The 15,783-nt window shown below is 46.6% G+C and overlaps 1 protein-coding gene across 4 annotated transcripts in view; it reads right to left on the reverse strand.

Annotated features, from left to right (window-relative positions):
* Positions 1-6,459: 6,459 nt before the first annotated feature.
* Positions 6,460-15,783, reverse strand: part of LOC140411248 (phosphofurin acidic cluster sorting protein 1-like) — a 911,105-nt gene continuing 901,781 nt past the window's right edge. For all 4 annotated transcript variants that reach the window (XM_072500372.1, XM_072500373.1, XM_072500371.1 and 1 more), the window contains 2 exons: positions 9,566-9,679; positions 6,460-6,866 (listed from right to left, as the gene is read on the reverse strand). In XM_072500372.1, coding sequence (XP_072356473.1) covers positions 6,751-6,866; positions 9,566-9,679 — 230 coding nt within the window. In that variant the 3' untranslated portion in view covers positions 6,460-6,750. The remainder of the gene's footprint in view (positions 6,867-9,565; positions 9,680-15,783) is intronic.

Raw genomic sequence — 15,783 nt, forward strand, 5'->3', positions numbered from 1 at the left:
GAAGCTGGGATAGAGGATTAAACCGTGTGTGTGAAGCTGGGATAGAGATTAAACTGTGTGTGTGAAGCTGGGCGAGTGGATTAAACCGCGTGTGTGAAGCTGGGATAGAGGATTAAACCGTGTGTGTGAAGCTGGGATAGAGGATTAAACTGTGTGTGTGAAGCAGGGCGAGTGGATTAAACCGTGGGTGTGAAGCTGGGCGAGTGGATTCAACCGTGTTTGTGAAGCTGGGCGAGTGGATTAAACCGTGTGTGTGAAGATGGGCGAGAGGATTAAACCGTCTGTGTGAAGCTGGGATAGAGGATTAAACCGTGTGAGAGAAGCTGGGCGAGTGGATTAAACCGTGTGTGTGACGCTGGGTCAGTGGATTAAACCGTGTGTGTGAAGCTGGGATAGAGGATTAAACCGTGTGTGTGAAGCTGGGTCAGTGGATTAAACCGTGTGTGTGAAGCTTGGATAGAGGATTAAACCGTGTGTGTGACGCTGGGTCAGTGGATTAAACCGTGTGTGTGAAGCTGGGATAGAGGATTAAACCGTGTGTGTGACGCTGGGTCAGTGGATTAAACCGTGTGTGTGAAGCTGGGCGAGTGGATTAAAACGTGTGTTTGAAGCTGGGTTAGAGGATTAAACCATGTGTGTGAAGCTGGGCGAGTGGATTAAACCGTGTGTGTGAAGCTGGGATAGAGGATTAAACCGTGTGTGTGAAGCTGGGATAGAGGGTTAAACCGTGTGTGTGAAGCTGGGCGAGTGGATTAAACCTTGTGCGTGAAGCTGGGCGATAGGATTAAACCGTGTGTGTGAAGCTGGGATAGAGATTAAACCGTGTGTGTGAAGCTGGGATAGAGATTAAACCGTGTGTCTGAAGCTGGGATAGAGGATTAAACCGTGTGTGTGAAGCTGGGCGAGTGGATTAAACCGTACGTGGGAAGGTGGGATGGAGGATTCAACCGTGTGTGTGAAGCAGGGATAGAGGATTAAACCGCGTGTGTGAAGCTGGGCGAGTGGATTAAACCGTGTGTGTGAAGCTGGGCGAGAGGATTAAACCGTGTGTGTGAAGCTTGCCGAGTGGATTAATCCGTGCGTGTGAAGCTGGGATAGAGATTAAACCGTATGTGTGAAGCTGGCTTCGAGGATTAAACCGTGTCTGTGAAGCTGGGATAGAGGATTAAACCGTGTGTTAGAATCTGGGCGAGAGGATTAAACCGTGTGTGTGAAGCTGGGCGAGAGGATTAAACCGTGTGTGTGAAGCTGGGATAGAGGGTGAAACCGTGTGTGTGAAGCTGGGCGAGAGGATTAAACCGTGCGTGTGATGCTGGGTTAGAGGATTAAACCGTGCGTGTGATGCTGGGTGAGAGGATTAAACCGTGTGTGTTGAGCTGGATTAGAGGATTAAACCGTGTGTGTGTAGCTGGGCGAGAGGATTAGCCCATGTGTGTGAAGCTGGGATAGAGATTAAACCGTGTGTGTGAAGATGGATTAGAGGATTAAATTGTGTGTGTGAAGCTGGGTTAGAGCATTAAACCATGTGTGTGAAGCTGGGATAGAGGATTAAACCGTGTGTGTGAAGCTGGGCGAGTGGATTAAACCGTGTGTGTGAAGGTGGGTTAGAGTATTAAACCGTGTGTGAAGCTGGGATAGAGATTCAACCGTGTGTGTGTGAAGCTGGGTTAGAGGATTAAACCATTTGTGTGAAGTTGGGCGAGAGGATTAAACCGTTGTGTGAAGCTGAGCGAGAGGATTAAACCATGTGTGTGAAGCTGGGTTAGAGGATTAAACCGTGTGTGAAGCTGGGATAGAGATTCAACCGTGTGTGTGAAGCTGAGTTAGAAGATTAAACCATGTGTGTGAAACTGGGATAGAGATTAAACTGTGTGTGTGAAGCTGGGCGAGTGGATTAAACCATGTGTGTGAAACTGGGTTAGAGATTAAACCGTGTGTGTGAAGCTGGGTGAGAGGATTAAACCGTGCGTGTGAAGCTGGGTTAGACGTAAAACCGTGTGTGTGAAGCTGGGTTAGAGATTAAGCCGTGTGTGTGAAGCTGGGATAGAGGATTAAACCGTGTGTGTGAAGGTGGGATAGAGGATTAAACCGTGCGTGTGACTCTGGGTTAGAGGATTAAACCGTGTGTGAAGCTGGGTTAGAGTTAAACCGTGTGTGTGAAGATGGGTGAGAGGATCAAACCGTATGTGTGAAGCTGGGTTAGAGGATTAAACCGTGTGTGTGAAGCTGGGTTAGACGATTAAACTGTGTGTGTGAAACTGGGATAGAGGATTAAACCGTGTGTGTGAAGCTGGGATCGAGGATTAAACCGTTTGTGTTAAACTGCGATAGAGGATTAAACCGTATGGATGAAGCTGGAATAGAGGATTAAACCGTGTGTGTGAAGCTGGGCGAGTGGATTAAACCGTGTGTGTGAAGCTGGGATAGAGGATTAAACCGCGTGTGTGAAGCTGGGATCGAGGATTAAACCGTTTGTGTTAAGCTGCGATAGAGGATTAAACCGTATGGATGAAGCTGGAATAGAGGATTAAACCGTGTGTGTGAAGCTGGGATAGAGGAGTCAACCGTAGAGATAAAGCTGGGATGGAGGATTGAACCGTGTGTGTGAAGCTGGGATAGTGGATTAAACCGTGTGTGTGAAGCTGGGCGAGTGGATTAAACCGTGTGTGTGATGCTGGGTGAGAGGATTAAACCGTGTGTGTGAAGCTGGGTTAGAGGATTAAACCGTGTGTGTGAAGCTGGGCGAGAGTATTCAACCGTGTGTGTGAAGCTGGGTTAGAGGATTAAACCGTGTGTGTGAAACTGGGCGAGTGGATTAAACCGTGTGTGTGAAGCTGGGCGAGTGGATTATACCGTGTGCGTGAAGCTGGGATTGAGGATTAAACCGTGTATGGGAAGCTGGGTTAGAGGATTAAACCGTGTGTGTGAAGCTGGGCGAGTTGATTAAACCGCGTGTGTGAAGCTGGGTTAGAGGATTAAACCGTGTGTGTGAAGCTGGGCGAGTGGATTAAACCGTGTGTGTGAAGCTGGGTTAGAGGATTTAACCGTGTGTGTGAAGGTGGGAGAGAGGATTCAACCGTGTGTGTGAAGCTGGGTTAGAGGATAAACCGTGTGTGTGAGCTGGGCGAGAGGATGATACCGTTTGTGTGAAGCTGGGCGAGAGGATTAAACCATGTGTGTGAAGCTGGGTTAGAGGATTAAACCGTGTGTGTGAAGGTGGGTTCGAGGATTAAACCGTGTGTGTGAAGCTGGGCGAGAGGATTAAACCGTATGTGTGAAGCTGGGCGAGAGTATTATACCGTGTGTGTGAAGCTGGGTTAGAGGATTAAACCATGTGTGTGATGCTGGGTGAGAGGATTAAACCGTGTGTGTTGAGCTGGATTAGAGGATTAAACCGTGTGTGTGAAGCTTGGCGAGAGGATTAGCCCATGTGTGTGAAGCTGGAATAGAGATTAAACCGTGTGTGTGAACCTGGATTAGAGGATTAAACCGTGTGTGTGAAGCTGGGATCAAGGATTAAACCGTGTGTGTGAAGCTGGGATAGAGATTGAACCGTGTGTGTGAAGCTGGGATAGAGGATTAAACCGTGCGTGTGAAGCTGGGATAGAGGATTAAACCGTGTGTGTGAAGCTGGATTAGAGGATTAAACCGTGTGTGTGAAGCTGGGATAGAGGATTAAACCGTGTGTGTGAAGGTGGGATAGAGGATTAAACCGTGTGTGTGAAGGTGGGTTAGAGGATTAAAGTGTGTGTGTGTGTGTGAAGCTGGACGAGTGGATTAAACCGTGTGTGTGAAGCTGGGTTAGAGGATTAAACCGTGTGTGTGAAGGTGGGTTACAGGATTAAACCGTGTGTGAAGCTGGGATAGAGATTCAACTGTGTGTGTGAAGCTGGGCGAGAGGATTAAACCGTGTGTGTGAAGCTGGGCGAGAGGATTAAACCGTTTGCGTGAAGCTGGGCGAGAGGATTAAACCATGTGTGTGAAGCTGGGTTAGAGGATTAAACCGTGTGTGTGAAGGTGGGTTAGAGGATTAAACCGTGTGTGTGAAGCTGTGCGAGAGGATTAAACCGTGTGTGTGAAGCTGGGCGAGAGGATTATACCGTGTGTGTGAAGCTGGGTGAGAGGATTAAACCATGTGTGTGATGCTGGGTGAGAGGATTAAACCGTGTGTGTTGAGCTGGATTCGACGATTAAACCGTGTGTGTGAAGCTGGGCGAGAGGATTAAACCGTGTGTGTGAAGCTGGGTTAGAGGATTAAACCGTGTGTGAAGCTGGGTTAGAGGATAAAACCGTGTGTGTGAAGCTGGGGTAGAGAATTAAACCGTGTGTGAAGCTGGGGGAGATGATTATACCGTGTTTGTGAAGCTGGTTTGGAGGATTAAACCATGTGCGTGGAGGTGGGATAGAGGATTAAACAGTGTGTCTGAAGCTGGGCGAGTGGATTAAACCGTGTGTGTGAAGCTGGGTTAGAGGATTAAACCGGGTGTGTGTGAAGCTGGGTTAGAGGATTAAACCGTGTGTGTGAAGCTTGGTTAGAGGATTAAACCGTGTGTGTGAAGCTGGGTTAGAGGATTAAACAGTGTGTGTGAAGCTGGGCGAGAGGATTAAACCGTGTGTGTGAAGCTGGGTTAGAGGATTAAACCGTGTATGTGAAGCTGGGCGAGAGGATTAAACCGTGTATGGGAAGTTGGGTTAGAGGATTAAACCGTGTGTGTGAAGCTGGGTTTGAGGATTAAACCGTGTGTGTGAAGCTGGGGTAGCGAATTAAACCGTGTGTGTGAAGCTGGGGAGATGATTATACCGTGTTTGTGAAGCTGGGTTGGAGGATTAAACCATGTGCGTGGAGGTGGGATAGAGGATTAAACCGTGTGTGTGTGAAGCTGGGTTAGAGGATTAAACCGTGTGTGTGAAGCTGGGTTAGAGGATTAAACCGTGTGTGTGAAGCTGGGTTAGAGGATTAAACCGTGTGTGTGTGAAGCTGGGTTAGAGGATTAAACCGTGTGTGTGAAGCTGGGTTAGAGGATTAAACCGTGTGTGTGAAGCTGGGCGAGAGGATTAAACCGTGTGTGTGAAACTCGGCGAGTGGATTAAACCGTTTGTGTGAAGCTGGGCGAGAGGATTAAACCATGTGTGTGAATCTGGGTTAGAGGATTAAACCGTGTGTGTGAAGATGGGCGAGTGGATTAAACCGTGTGTGTGAAGCTGGGCGAGTGGATTAAACCGTGTGTGTGAAGCTGGGTTAGAGGATTAAACCGTGTGTGTGAAGCTGGGCGAGTGGATTAAACCGTGTGTGTGAAGCTGGGCGAGTGGATTAAACCGTGTGTGTGAAGCTGGGTTAGAGGATTAAACCGTGTGTGTGAAGCTGGGATAGAGGATTAAACCGTGTGTGTGAAGCTGGGTGAGTGGATTAAACCGTGTGTGTGAAGCTGGGCGAGTGGATTAAACCGTGTGTGTGAAGCTGGGCGAGTGGATTAAACCGTGTGTGTGAAGCTGGGATAGAGGATTAAACCGTGTGTGTGAAGCTGGGCGAGTGGATTAAACCGTGTGTGTGAAGCTGGGCGAGTGGATTAAACCGTGTGTGTGAAGCTGGGCGAGTGGATTAAACCGTGTGTGTGAAGCTGGGATAGAGGATTAAACCGTGTGTGTGAAGCTGGGCGAGTGGATTAAACCGTGTGTGTGAAGCTGGGTTAGAGGATAAAACCGTGTGTGTGAAGCTGGGCGAGTGGATTAAACCGTGTGTGTGAAGCTGGGTTAGAGGATTTAACCGTGTGTGTGAAGCTGGGAGAGTGGATTAAACCATGTGTGTAAAGCTGGGTTGGAAGATTAAACCGTGTGTGTGAAGCTGGGATAGAGGATTAAACCGTGTGTGTGAAGCTGGGATAGAGGATTCAACCGTGTGTGTGAAGCTGGGCGAGTGGATTAAACCGTGTGTGTGAAGCTGGGTTAGAGGATAAAACCGTGTGTGTGAAGCTGGGCGAGTGGATTAAACCGTGTGTGTGAAGCTGGGTTAGAGGATTTAACCGTGTGTGTGAAGCTGGTATAGAGGATTCAACCGTGTGTGTGAAGCTGGGCGAGTGGATTAAACCGTGTGTGTGAAGCTGGGTTAGAGGATAAAACCGTGTGTGTGAAGCTGGGCGAGTGGATTAAACCGTATGTGTGAAGCTGGGAGAGTGGATTAAACCATGTGTGTAAAGCTGGGTTGGAGGATTAAACCGTCTGTGTGAACCTGGGCGAGTGGATTAAACCCTGTGTGTGAAGCTGGGATAGAGGATTAAACCGTGTGTGTGAAGCTGGGTTAGAGGATTAAACCGTGTGTGTGAAGCTGGGATAGAGGATTAAACCGTGTGTGTGAAGCTGGGATAGAGGATTAAACCGTGTGTGTGAAGCTGGGTTAGAGGATTAAACCGTGTATGTGAAGCTGCTGTGTTTGTGAGAGATCACAGATTATTGAAAGAAAACTTTGTTAAGTTTTACCCAGGGATCTGCCTTCCTGGCTCTTTTCTTTATTTGAAAGTTCCGAATTCAGGTGGATGACATTCTTGTGGAAAGTGGATGTGTGAGGAGAGGTGTGAGAGGCCCTCACAGTCTGTAATCCACTGAGAATCATCTGGCCGATAAATTCAATAAAAAAATCGCAACTTTTCTCTCTGGCGTTTAAATAGGAAACAACAGCAAGTCGGTCAGTGCCACAATCAGAGTTATTCCACAGGAAAAGATGAGGCAGCGCTGCCCACAGTCTGATCACAACTGTCACACCGTCTTGGAGTAGCCGAATATTCCCACAGGGAAGTACTTGACATGAGTAGGCCATTGTGCAGCCAGCTGGAAGAATTTGACATCATTCCATTCCACTCCGTCGATCGAGACTGCAAGACAGTACAAAATATTCATCAGTCAGATCATTACTTCACAAAACACTTCTCTAATAACTAACAACAACTTGTGATTGTACAGTAACCTTTACTGAATAAAACTCAAGGCCAAAAACCGACACAGCCACATTACAGCAGATAATCAAAAATCGTAAAGGGGACAAGAGGAGGAGAGAAGGAGCCTATTTCGGGAGCAGATTTCTGAGTTTAGGAGATGGGCAATATACAGGAGTTAAAAATGTGAGGTTATCCACTTCGGGAGCAAAAATAGGAAGGCAGATTATTATTTGAGTGGGTGTAAATTGAGAGAGGCGGATACTCAGCGAGACCTTGCTGTCCTCGTGCATCAGTCGCTGAAAGTAAACACGCAGGTACAGCAGGCAGGAAAGAAGGCAAATGGTATGTTGGCCTTCATAGCGAGAGGATAGGAGTCGAGGAATAGAGATGTTTCACTGCAATTGTAACGGGCATTGGTGAGGCCACACCTGGAGTATTGTGGGCAGTTTTGGTGTCCTTATCTGGGTGGCACAGTAGCATAGTGGTTAGCACTTGTGCTTCACGGGCAGCACGGTGGCATTGTGGATAGCACAATTGCTTCACAGCTCCAGGGTCCCAGGATCGATTCCGGCTTGGGTCACTGTCTGTGCGGAGTCTGCACATCCTCCCAGTGTGTGCGTGGGTTTCCTCCGGGTGCTCCGGTTTCCTCCCACAGTCCAAAGATGTGCAGGTTAGGTGGATTGGCCATGCTAAATTGCCATTAGTGTCCAAAATTGCCCTTAGTGTTGGGTGGGGTTACTGGGTTATGGGGATAGGGTGGAGGTGTTGACCTTGGGTAGGGTGCTCTTTCCAAGAGCCGGTGCAGACTCGATGGGCCGAATGGCCTCCTTCTGCACTGTAAATTCTATGATAATCTATTCACAGCACCAAGGGCCCGGGTTCAATTCCCCGCTGGGTCACTGTCTGTGCGGAGTCTGCACGTTCTCCCCGTGTCTGCGTGGGTTTCCTCCGGGTGCTCCGGTTTCCTCCCACAAGTCCCGAAAGACGTGCTGTGAGGTGAATTGGACATTCTGAATTCTCCCTCTGTGTACCATGTAGTGATATTCAGATATTAATATACATGATCAATGTATATAAATGTAGTACAGTCATTTCAACACTAGATGGCTCACAGTCAGATACTATAAGAACTGGATTCCTGCCTTTTCAAAGTCACATGATGTGATTCAGAACAGTGAACAATCAAGACATAGAATAGCTGGAGTGAGAGAAGTTGGAACTGGTTTGTTATAATAGTGTATAGTTATATAGTTATCTGTATTATTGAGGAGAGACTGAGTCAGTTAGGATTATATTCATTGGGAGTTTAGAGAATGAGGGAGTCTCATAGAAACTTACACAATTCTACCAGGATTAGACAGATTCAGAAAGAACGTTCCCGATGGTGGGGGAGTCCAGAACTAGGGGTCATAGTTTGAGGATAAGGGGTAAACCTTTTAGGACTGAGGTGAGGAGAAATTTCTTCACCCAGAGAGCGGTGAATCTGTGGAATTCACTCCCACAGAAAGTAGTTGAGGCCAAAACGTTGTGTAATTTGAAGAAGGAATTAGATTTGCTCTCGGGGTGAAAGGGCTCGAGGGATATGGGGGAAGGCGGGATCAGGGTATTGAACTTGATGATCAGCCATGATCACAATGATTAGCGGAGCAGGCTCGAAGGGCCGAATGGCCTCCTCGTGCTTCTAGTTTCTATGTAACTGCCTTTGATGAAGAGTCTAGCTGGAGAGTGTGGGGGTCACAGCTCTACCCAAGGGGCAGAATCAGACGCTGCACATATCCTCCACATGCTCCTGCCCTGAAACCCTCAATCAGCAGAATCACAGAGGACCCTGTCACTGAGGCAAGTGGGGCCAGAGGAGAGACACTAAGTTTACTGGAGGACCCAGAGGAGTGTTAACACCTCCCTTCTGAGCCATCTGGCCCTTCTGAATGCCCTTGACTGCTGAAGTGTCCCCGACTGGAAGGGAACATTCCTGCCTGGCGATTGTTACACGATGAACGGCCATCGATCGCCAGGCAGGAATGTTCCCTTCCAGTCGGGGAACACTTCAGCAGTCAAGGGCATTCAGCCTCTGATCTCCGGGTAAGCGTTCTCCAAGGCGGCCTTCAGGACGCGCGACAATGCAGAATCGCTGAGCAGAAGCTTATAGCCAAGTTCTGCACACATGAGTGCGGCCTCAACCGGGACCTGGGATTCATGTTGCATTACATTCATCCCCCACCATCTGTCCTCGGCTTGCGAAATCCTACCAACTGTCCTGGCTTGAGACAATTCACACCTCTTTAACCTGGGGTTACCCCTCTCTCCAGTTGCTCCATCTGGACCTGTAAAGACTTAATTACCTGCACAGACTCACATTCAAAGTATCATGCATTTTTGACTTCGTCTATATATATGTTTCTGGAACCTATCTCTTCATCCACCTGAGGCAGTAGCAGTGCTCTGAAAGCTAGTGATTCCAAACAAACCTGCTGGACTTTAACCTGGTGTTGTAAGACTTCTTACTGTGCCCACCCCAGTCCAACGCCGGCATCTCCACATCAGAATTGGAGTGTATAAGATAATGAAGAGAGGATCCAGCGGGCTGGTTATAAAGCCGCTCTGCACAGTGGTCTGTTGGTTTGGGTGTTCCTTACCTTTGAGCATGGTCTGCTGGTGTTTGGCAGTACAGATTAATCTGCTGATTCCCTCCATCACTTGGCTCTTAGAGTCCAGCTCTTTTTCCCTTGGTTTCTTACTTAAAAACATCACTGTAAAGAGAGATGAAGAACATTCACAAACAGTAACAGCAAGCATCTTGTATCTCTCTGTGTCCATGTTAGAATATTGAATAAATAACACCCACCTATCCCCTCACTGTGTGTTACTGCTGTCCTTGCCCCGCCAGAGTCGACATGTGACTCCAGTCTCCCACCAAGCTGATAGACTGTTACATATCCTGTGATGTGGTCCAGCAGGCCCCTCACTTACAGCTAATACCAAGGATAGAAACTGCAGAGGCTCAGAAATGTGAGTTCTCCAAGATATATTATATTAGAAATTTAAGAAAAGGCATGTAGAGAGAAAATGATTGATCAAAGCTGACGCAGGCCCCTTACAGTAAGAAACAGGGGAATTCAGTCAGTTTCTGAAAATTTAAAGTATCCAATTCATTTTGTTTTCCAATTATGGGGCAATTTCGCGTGGCCAATCGACCTATCCTGCATATCTTGGGGTTGTGGGGGTGGGATCGAACCCAGGTCCTCGGTGCCAGCATTAGATCGGGTACACAAGAACTAGGAGCAGGAGGAGGCCATCTGGCCCCTCGAGCCTGCTCCACCATTCAATGAGATCATGGCTGGTCTTTTGTGGACTCAGCTCCACTTTCCGGCCCGAACACCATATCCCTTAATCCTTCAAAAAACTATCTATCTTTAGCGTAAAAACATTTAATGAAGGAGCCTCAACTGCTTCACTGGGCAAGGAATTCCATAGATTCACAACCCTTTGGGTGAAGAAGTTCCTCCTAAACTCAGTCCTAAATCTACTTCCCCTTATTTTGAGGCTATGTCCCCTAGTTCTGCTTTCGACCGCCAGTGGAAACAACCTGCCTGCATCTATCCTATCTATTCCCTTCATAATTTTATATGTTTCTATAAGATCCCCCCTTATCCTTCTAAATTCCAACGAGTACAGTCCCAGTCTACTCAACCTCTCCTCGTAATCCAACCCCTTCAGCTCTGGGATTAACCTAGTGAATCTCCTCTGCACACCCTCCAGCGCCAGTACGTCCTTTCTCAGGTAAGGAGACCAAAACTGAACACAATACTCCAGGTGTGGCCTCACTAACGCCTTATACAATTGCAGCATAACCTCCCTAGCCTTGAAAAGAAAATCGCTTATTGTCACAAGTAGGCTTCAAATGAAGTTACTGTGAAAAGCCCCTAGTCGCCACATTCTGGCGCCTGTTCGGGGAGGCTGTTACGTCTTAAACTCCATCCCTCTAGCAATGAAGGACAAAATTCCATTTGCCTTCTCAATCACCTGTTGCATCTGTAAACCAACTTTTTGCGACTCATGCACTAGCACACCCATGTCTCTATGCATAGCAGCATGTTTTAATATTTCATCATTTCAATAATAATCCCTTTTGCTGTTATTCCTACCAAAATGGATAACCTCACATTTGTCAACATTGTATTCCATCTACCACATCCTAGCCCATTCACTTAGCCTATCCAAATTCCTCTGCAGACTTCCGGCATCCTCTGCACTTTTTGCTTTACCACTCATCTTAGTGTCATCTGCAAACGTGGACACATTGCCCTTGGTCCCCAACTCCAAATCATCTATGTAAATTGTGAACAATTGTGGGCCCAACACTGATCCCTGAGGGACACCACTAGCTACTGATTGCCAACCAGAGAAACACCCATTAATCCCCACTCTTTACTTTCTATTAATTAACCAATCCTCTATCCATGCTACTACTTTCCCCTTAATGCCATGCATCTTTATCTTATGCAGCAACCTTTTGTGTGGCACCTTGTCAAAAACTTTCTGGAAATCCAGATATACCACATCCATTGGCTCCCTGTTATCTACTGCACTGGTAATGTCCTCAAAAAATTCCACTAAATTAGTTAGGCACGACCTGCCCTTTATGAACCCATGTTGCATCTGCCCAATGGGACAATTTCCATCCAGATGCCTCACTATTTCTTCCTTGATGACAGATTCCAGCATCTTCCCTACTACCGAAGTTAAGCTAATTGGCCTATAATTACCCGCTTTCTGCCTACCTCCTTTTTTAAACAGTGGTGTCACGTTTACTAATTTCCAATCCGCCGGGACCACCCCAGAGTCTAGTGAATTTTGGTAAATTATCACTAGTCCATTTGGAATTTCCCTAGCCATCACTTTTAGCACTCTGGGATGTATTCCATCAGGGCCAGGAGACTTGTCTACCTTTAGCCCCATTAGCTTGCCCATCACTACCTCCTTAGTGATAACAATCATCTCAAGGTCCTCACCTGTCATAGCCTCATTTCTATTAGTCACTGGCATGTTATTTGTGTCTTCCACTGTGAAGACCGACACTAAAAACCTGTTCAGTTCCTCAGCCATTTCCTCATTTCCCATTATTAATTTGCCCTTCTCATCCTCTAAAGGACCAATATTTACCTTAGCCACTCTTTTATGTTTCATATATTTGTAGAAACTTATATTATCTGTTTTTATATTCTGAGCAAGTTTACTCTCATAATCTATCTTACTGTTCTTTATAGCTTTTTTAGTAGCTTTCTGTTGCCCCCTAAAGATTTCCCAGTCCTCTAGTCTCCCACTAATCTTTGCCACTTTGTATGCTTTTTCCTTCAATTTGATACTCTCCCTTATTTCCTTAGATATCCACAGTCGATTTTCCCTCTTTCTACCCTCCTTCCTTTTCATTGGTATAAACCTTTGCTGAGCACTGTGAAAAATCGCTTGGAAGTTTCTCCACTGTTCCTCAACTGTTTCACCATAAAGTCTTTGCTCCCAGTCTACCTTAGCTAGTTCTTCTCTCATCCCATTGTAATCTCCTTTGTTTAAGCACAAAACACTAGTGCTTGATTTTACCTTCTCACCCTCCATCTGTATTTTAAATTCCACCATATTGAGATTGCTCTTTCCGAGAGGATCCCTAACTATGAGATCATTAATCAATCCTGTCTCATTACACAGGACCAGGTCTAGGATCGCTTGTTCCCTCATAGGTTCCATTACATACTGTTCTAGGAAACTATCGCGGATACATTCTATAAACTCCTCCTCAAGGCTGGCTTGACCAACCTGGTTAAACCAATCGACATGTAGATTAAAATCCCCCATGATAACTGCTGTACCATTTCTATATGCATCAGTTATTTCTTTGTTTATTACCTGCCCCACCATCATGTTACTATTTGGTGGCCTATAGACTACTCCTATCAGTGACCTTTTAGCCTGATTTCCACCCAAATGGATTCAACCTTATCCTCCATAGCACCAATGTCATCCCTTACTATTACCCGGATGTCATCCTTAAATAACAGAGCTACACTACCTCCCTTACCATCCACTCTGTCCTTCCAAATAGTTTGATACCCTTGGATATTTAACTCCCAGTCGTGACCATCCTTTAACCATGTTTCAGTAATGGCCACTAATGGTTGATTCAGAAAGAATGTTCCCGATGGTGGGGGAGTCCAGAACTAGGGGTCATAGTTTAAGGATAAGGGGTAAACCTTTTAGGACTGAGGTGAGGAGAAATTTCTTCACCCAGAGAGCGGTGAATCTGTGGAATTCACTCCCACAGAAAGTAGTTGAGGCCAAAACGTTGAAGAAGGAATTAGGTTTGCTCTCGGGGCGAAAGGGATCGAGGGATATGGGGGGGGGGTGGAGATCAGGGTATTGATCTTGATGATCAGCCATGATCATAATGAATGGGGGAGCAGGCTCGAAGGGCCGAATGGCCCTTCTATTTCTATGTATGTTTCTATGTAAATTTGTGGCAGTAATGTTATTAAAAATCCTGATTTAAAATCCACTCGGGCAGTGTGTCTACTAAAGCTGTAGCTAAGGAGTGGTAAAAGGTGAGGTAATTATTGAGTTTTAACCCCTTTTCACTTGGTTCGAGATGCAGGGCTAGTGGAATGGTGTTTTGATTGCTGGAGATTCCCTGAATTGTAGATAATTTATGGGGGATTGGTGCTTAGCCCTAGTGAAGCAGGTCGTGGAACATTGTGGAATACAGATGATGTAATTAATGAGAGCAGCCAGGTACAAAGATAAAAGAACAGGAACAGATTCTTCGGCCCTCCAAGCCTTCACCGATCATGATGTCTGTCTAAACTAAAACCTTCTGCACTTCCTGGGTCCATATCCCTCTATTCCCATCCTATTCATGTATTTGTCAAGATGCCTCTTAAACGTCACTGTCGTCCCTGCTTCTACCACCTCCTCCGGTAGCGAGTTCCAGGCACCCACTACCATCTGTGTAAAAAACTCCTAACAAAGGTTGGGATCTGGTCTGGGATCAGAACAGATGTTGGAATCTGGTCTGAGATCCTAATAAACATTGGGATCTGGTCCGGGATTGTAACAAATGTTGGGGTCTGGTCCGGGATCCGAACAGATGTTGGGATCTGGTCCTGGATCCTAACAAATGTTGGGATCTGGTCCAGGATTGTAACAAATGTAGGGCTCTGGTCCTGAATTTAACAAATGTTGGTATCTTGTCCGATATCCTAACAAATGTTGGATCTGGTCCGGGATCCTAACAAATGTTGGGATCTGGTCCAGGATCCTAACAAATGTTGGGATCTGATCCTGGATCCTAACAAATGTTGGGATCTGATACGGGAGCCAAACAGATGTTGAAATATGGTCCGGTATCCTAACAAATGTTGCGATCTGCTCAGTGATCCTAACAAATGTTGGGATCTGATCCGGGATCCGACCAAATGTTGGGGACTGGGCCGGGATCCTAACACATGTTGGGATTTGGTCCGATATCCTAACAAATGTTGGGATCTGGTGCGGGTTCCTACAAAGGTTGGGATCTGGTCTGGGATCAGAACAGATGTTGGAATCTGGTCCGAGATCCTAACAAACATTGGGGTCGGGTCTGGAAACCGAACAGATTTTGGAATCTGGTCCGGGATCCTAACAAATGCTGGGATCTGGTCCGGGATCCTAACACATGTTGGGATCTTGTCTGGGATCCTAAAAATTGTTGGGATCTTGTCCAGGATCCGAACAAATGTTGGGATCTGCTCTGGGATCCTAACAAATGTCGGGATCTGGTCTGGGATCCTAACAAATGTTGGGATCTGGTCCGGGATCTTAACACATGTTGGGATCTGGTCTGGGATCCAAACAAATGTTGGGATCTGGTCCGGTATTCTAACAAATGTTGGGATTTGGTCCGGGATCTTAACACATGTTGGGATCTGGTCCGGAATCCTAACAAATATTGGGACCTTGTCTGGGATCCTAACAAATGTTGGGATCTAGTCCGGGATCCTACCAAATGTTGGGATCTGGTCCGGGATCCTAACAAATGTTGGGATCTGGTCCGGGATCCTAACAAATATTGGGATCTGGTCCGGGATCTTAACACATGTTGGGATCTGGTACGGGATCTTAACATATTTTGGGATCTGGTCCTGGATCCTAACAAACTTTGGGATCTGGTCCAGGATCCTAACATATGTTGGGATCTTGTCTGGGATCCTAAAAATTGTTGGGATCTTGTCCAGGATCCGAACAAATGTCGGGATCTGCTCTGGGATCCTAACAAATGTCGGGATCTGGTCTGGGATCCTAACAAATGTTGGGATCTGGTCCGGGATCTTAACACATGTTGGGATCTGGTCTGGGATCCAAACAAATGTTGAGATCTGGTCCGGTATTCTAACAAATGTTGGGATTTGGTCCGGGATCTTAACACATGTTGGGATCTGGTCCGGAATCCTAACAAATATTGGGACCTTGTCTGGGATCCTAACAAATGTTGGGATCTAGTCCGGATCCTACCAAATGTTGGGATCTGGTCCGGGATCCTAACAAATGTTGGGATCTGGTCCGGGATCCTAACAAATATTGGGATCTGGTCCGGGATCTTAACACATGTTGGGATCTGGTACGGGATCTTAACACATATTGGGATCTGGTCCTGGATCCTAACAAATGTTGGGATCTGGTCCAGGATCCTAACATATGTTGGAATCTGTTCCAGGATCCTAACAAATGTTGGGATCTGGTCCGGGATCCTAACAAATGTTGGGATCTGGTCCGGGATCCTAACAAATGTCGAGACCTGGTCCGGGATCCTAACAAATGTTGGGATCTG

Source organism: Scyliorhinus torazame, chromosome 4 (genome assembly GCF_047496885.1).
Source record: "Scyliorhinus torazame isolate Kashiwa2021f chromosome 4, sScyTor2.1, whole genome shotgun sequence".
NCBI lineage: Eukaryota > Metazoa > Chordata > Chondrichthyes > Carcharhiniformes > Scyliorhinidae > Scyliorhinus > Scyliorhinus torazame.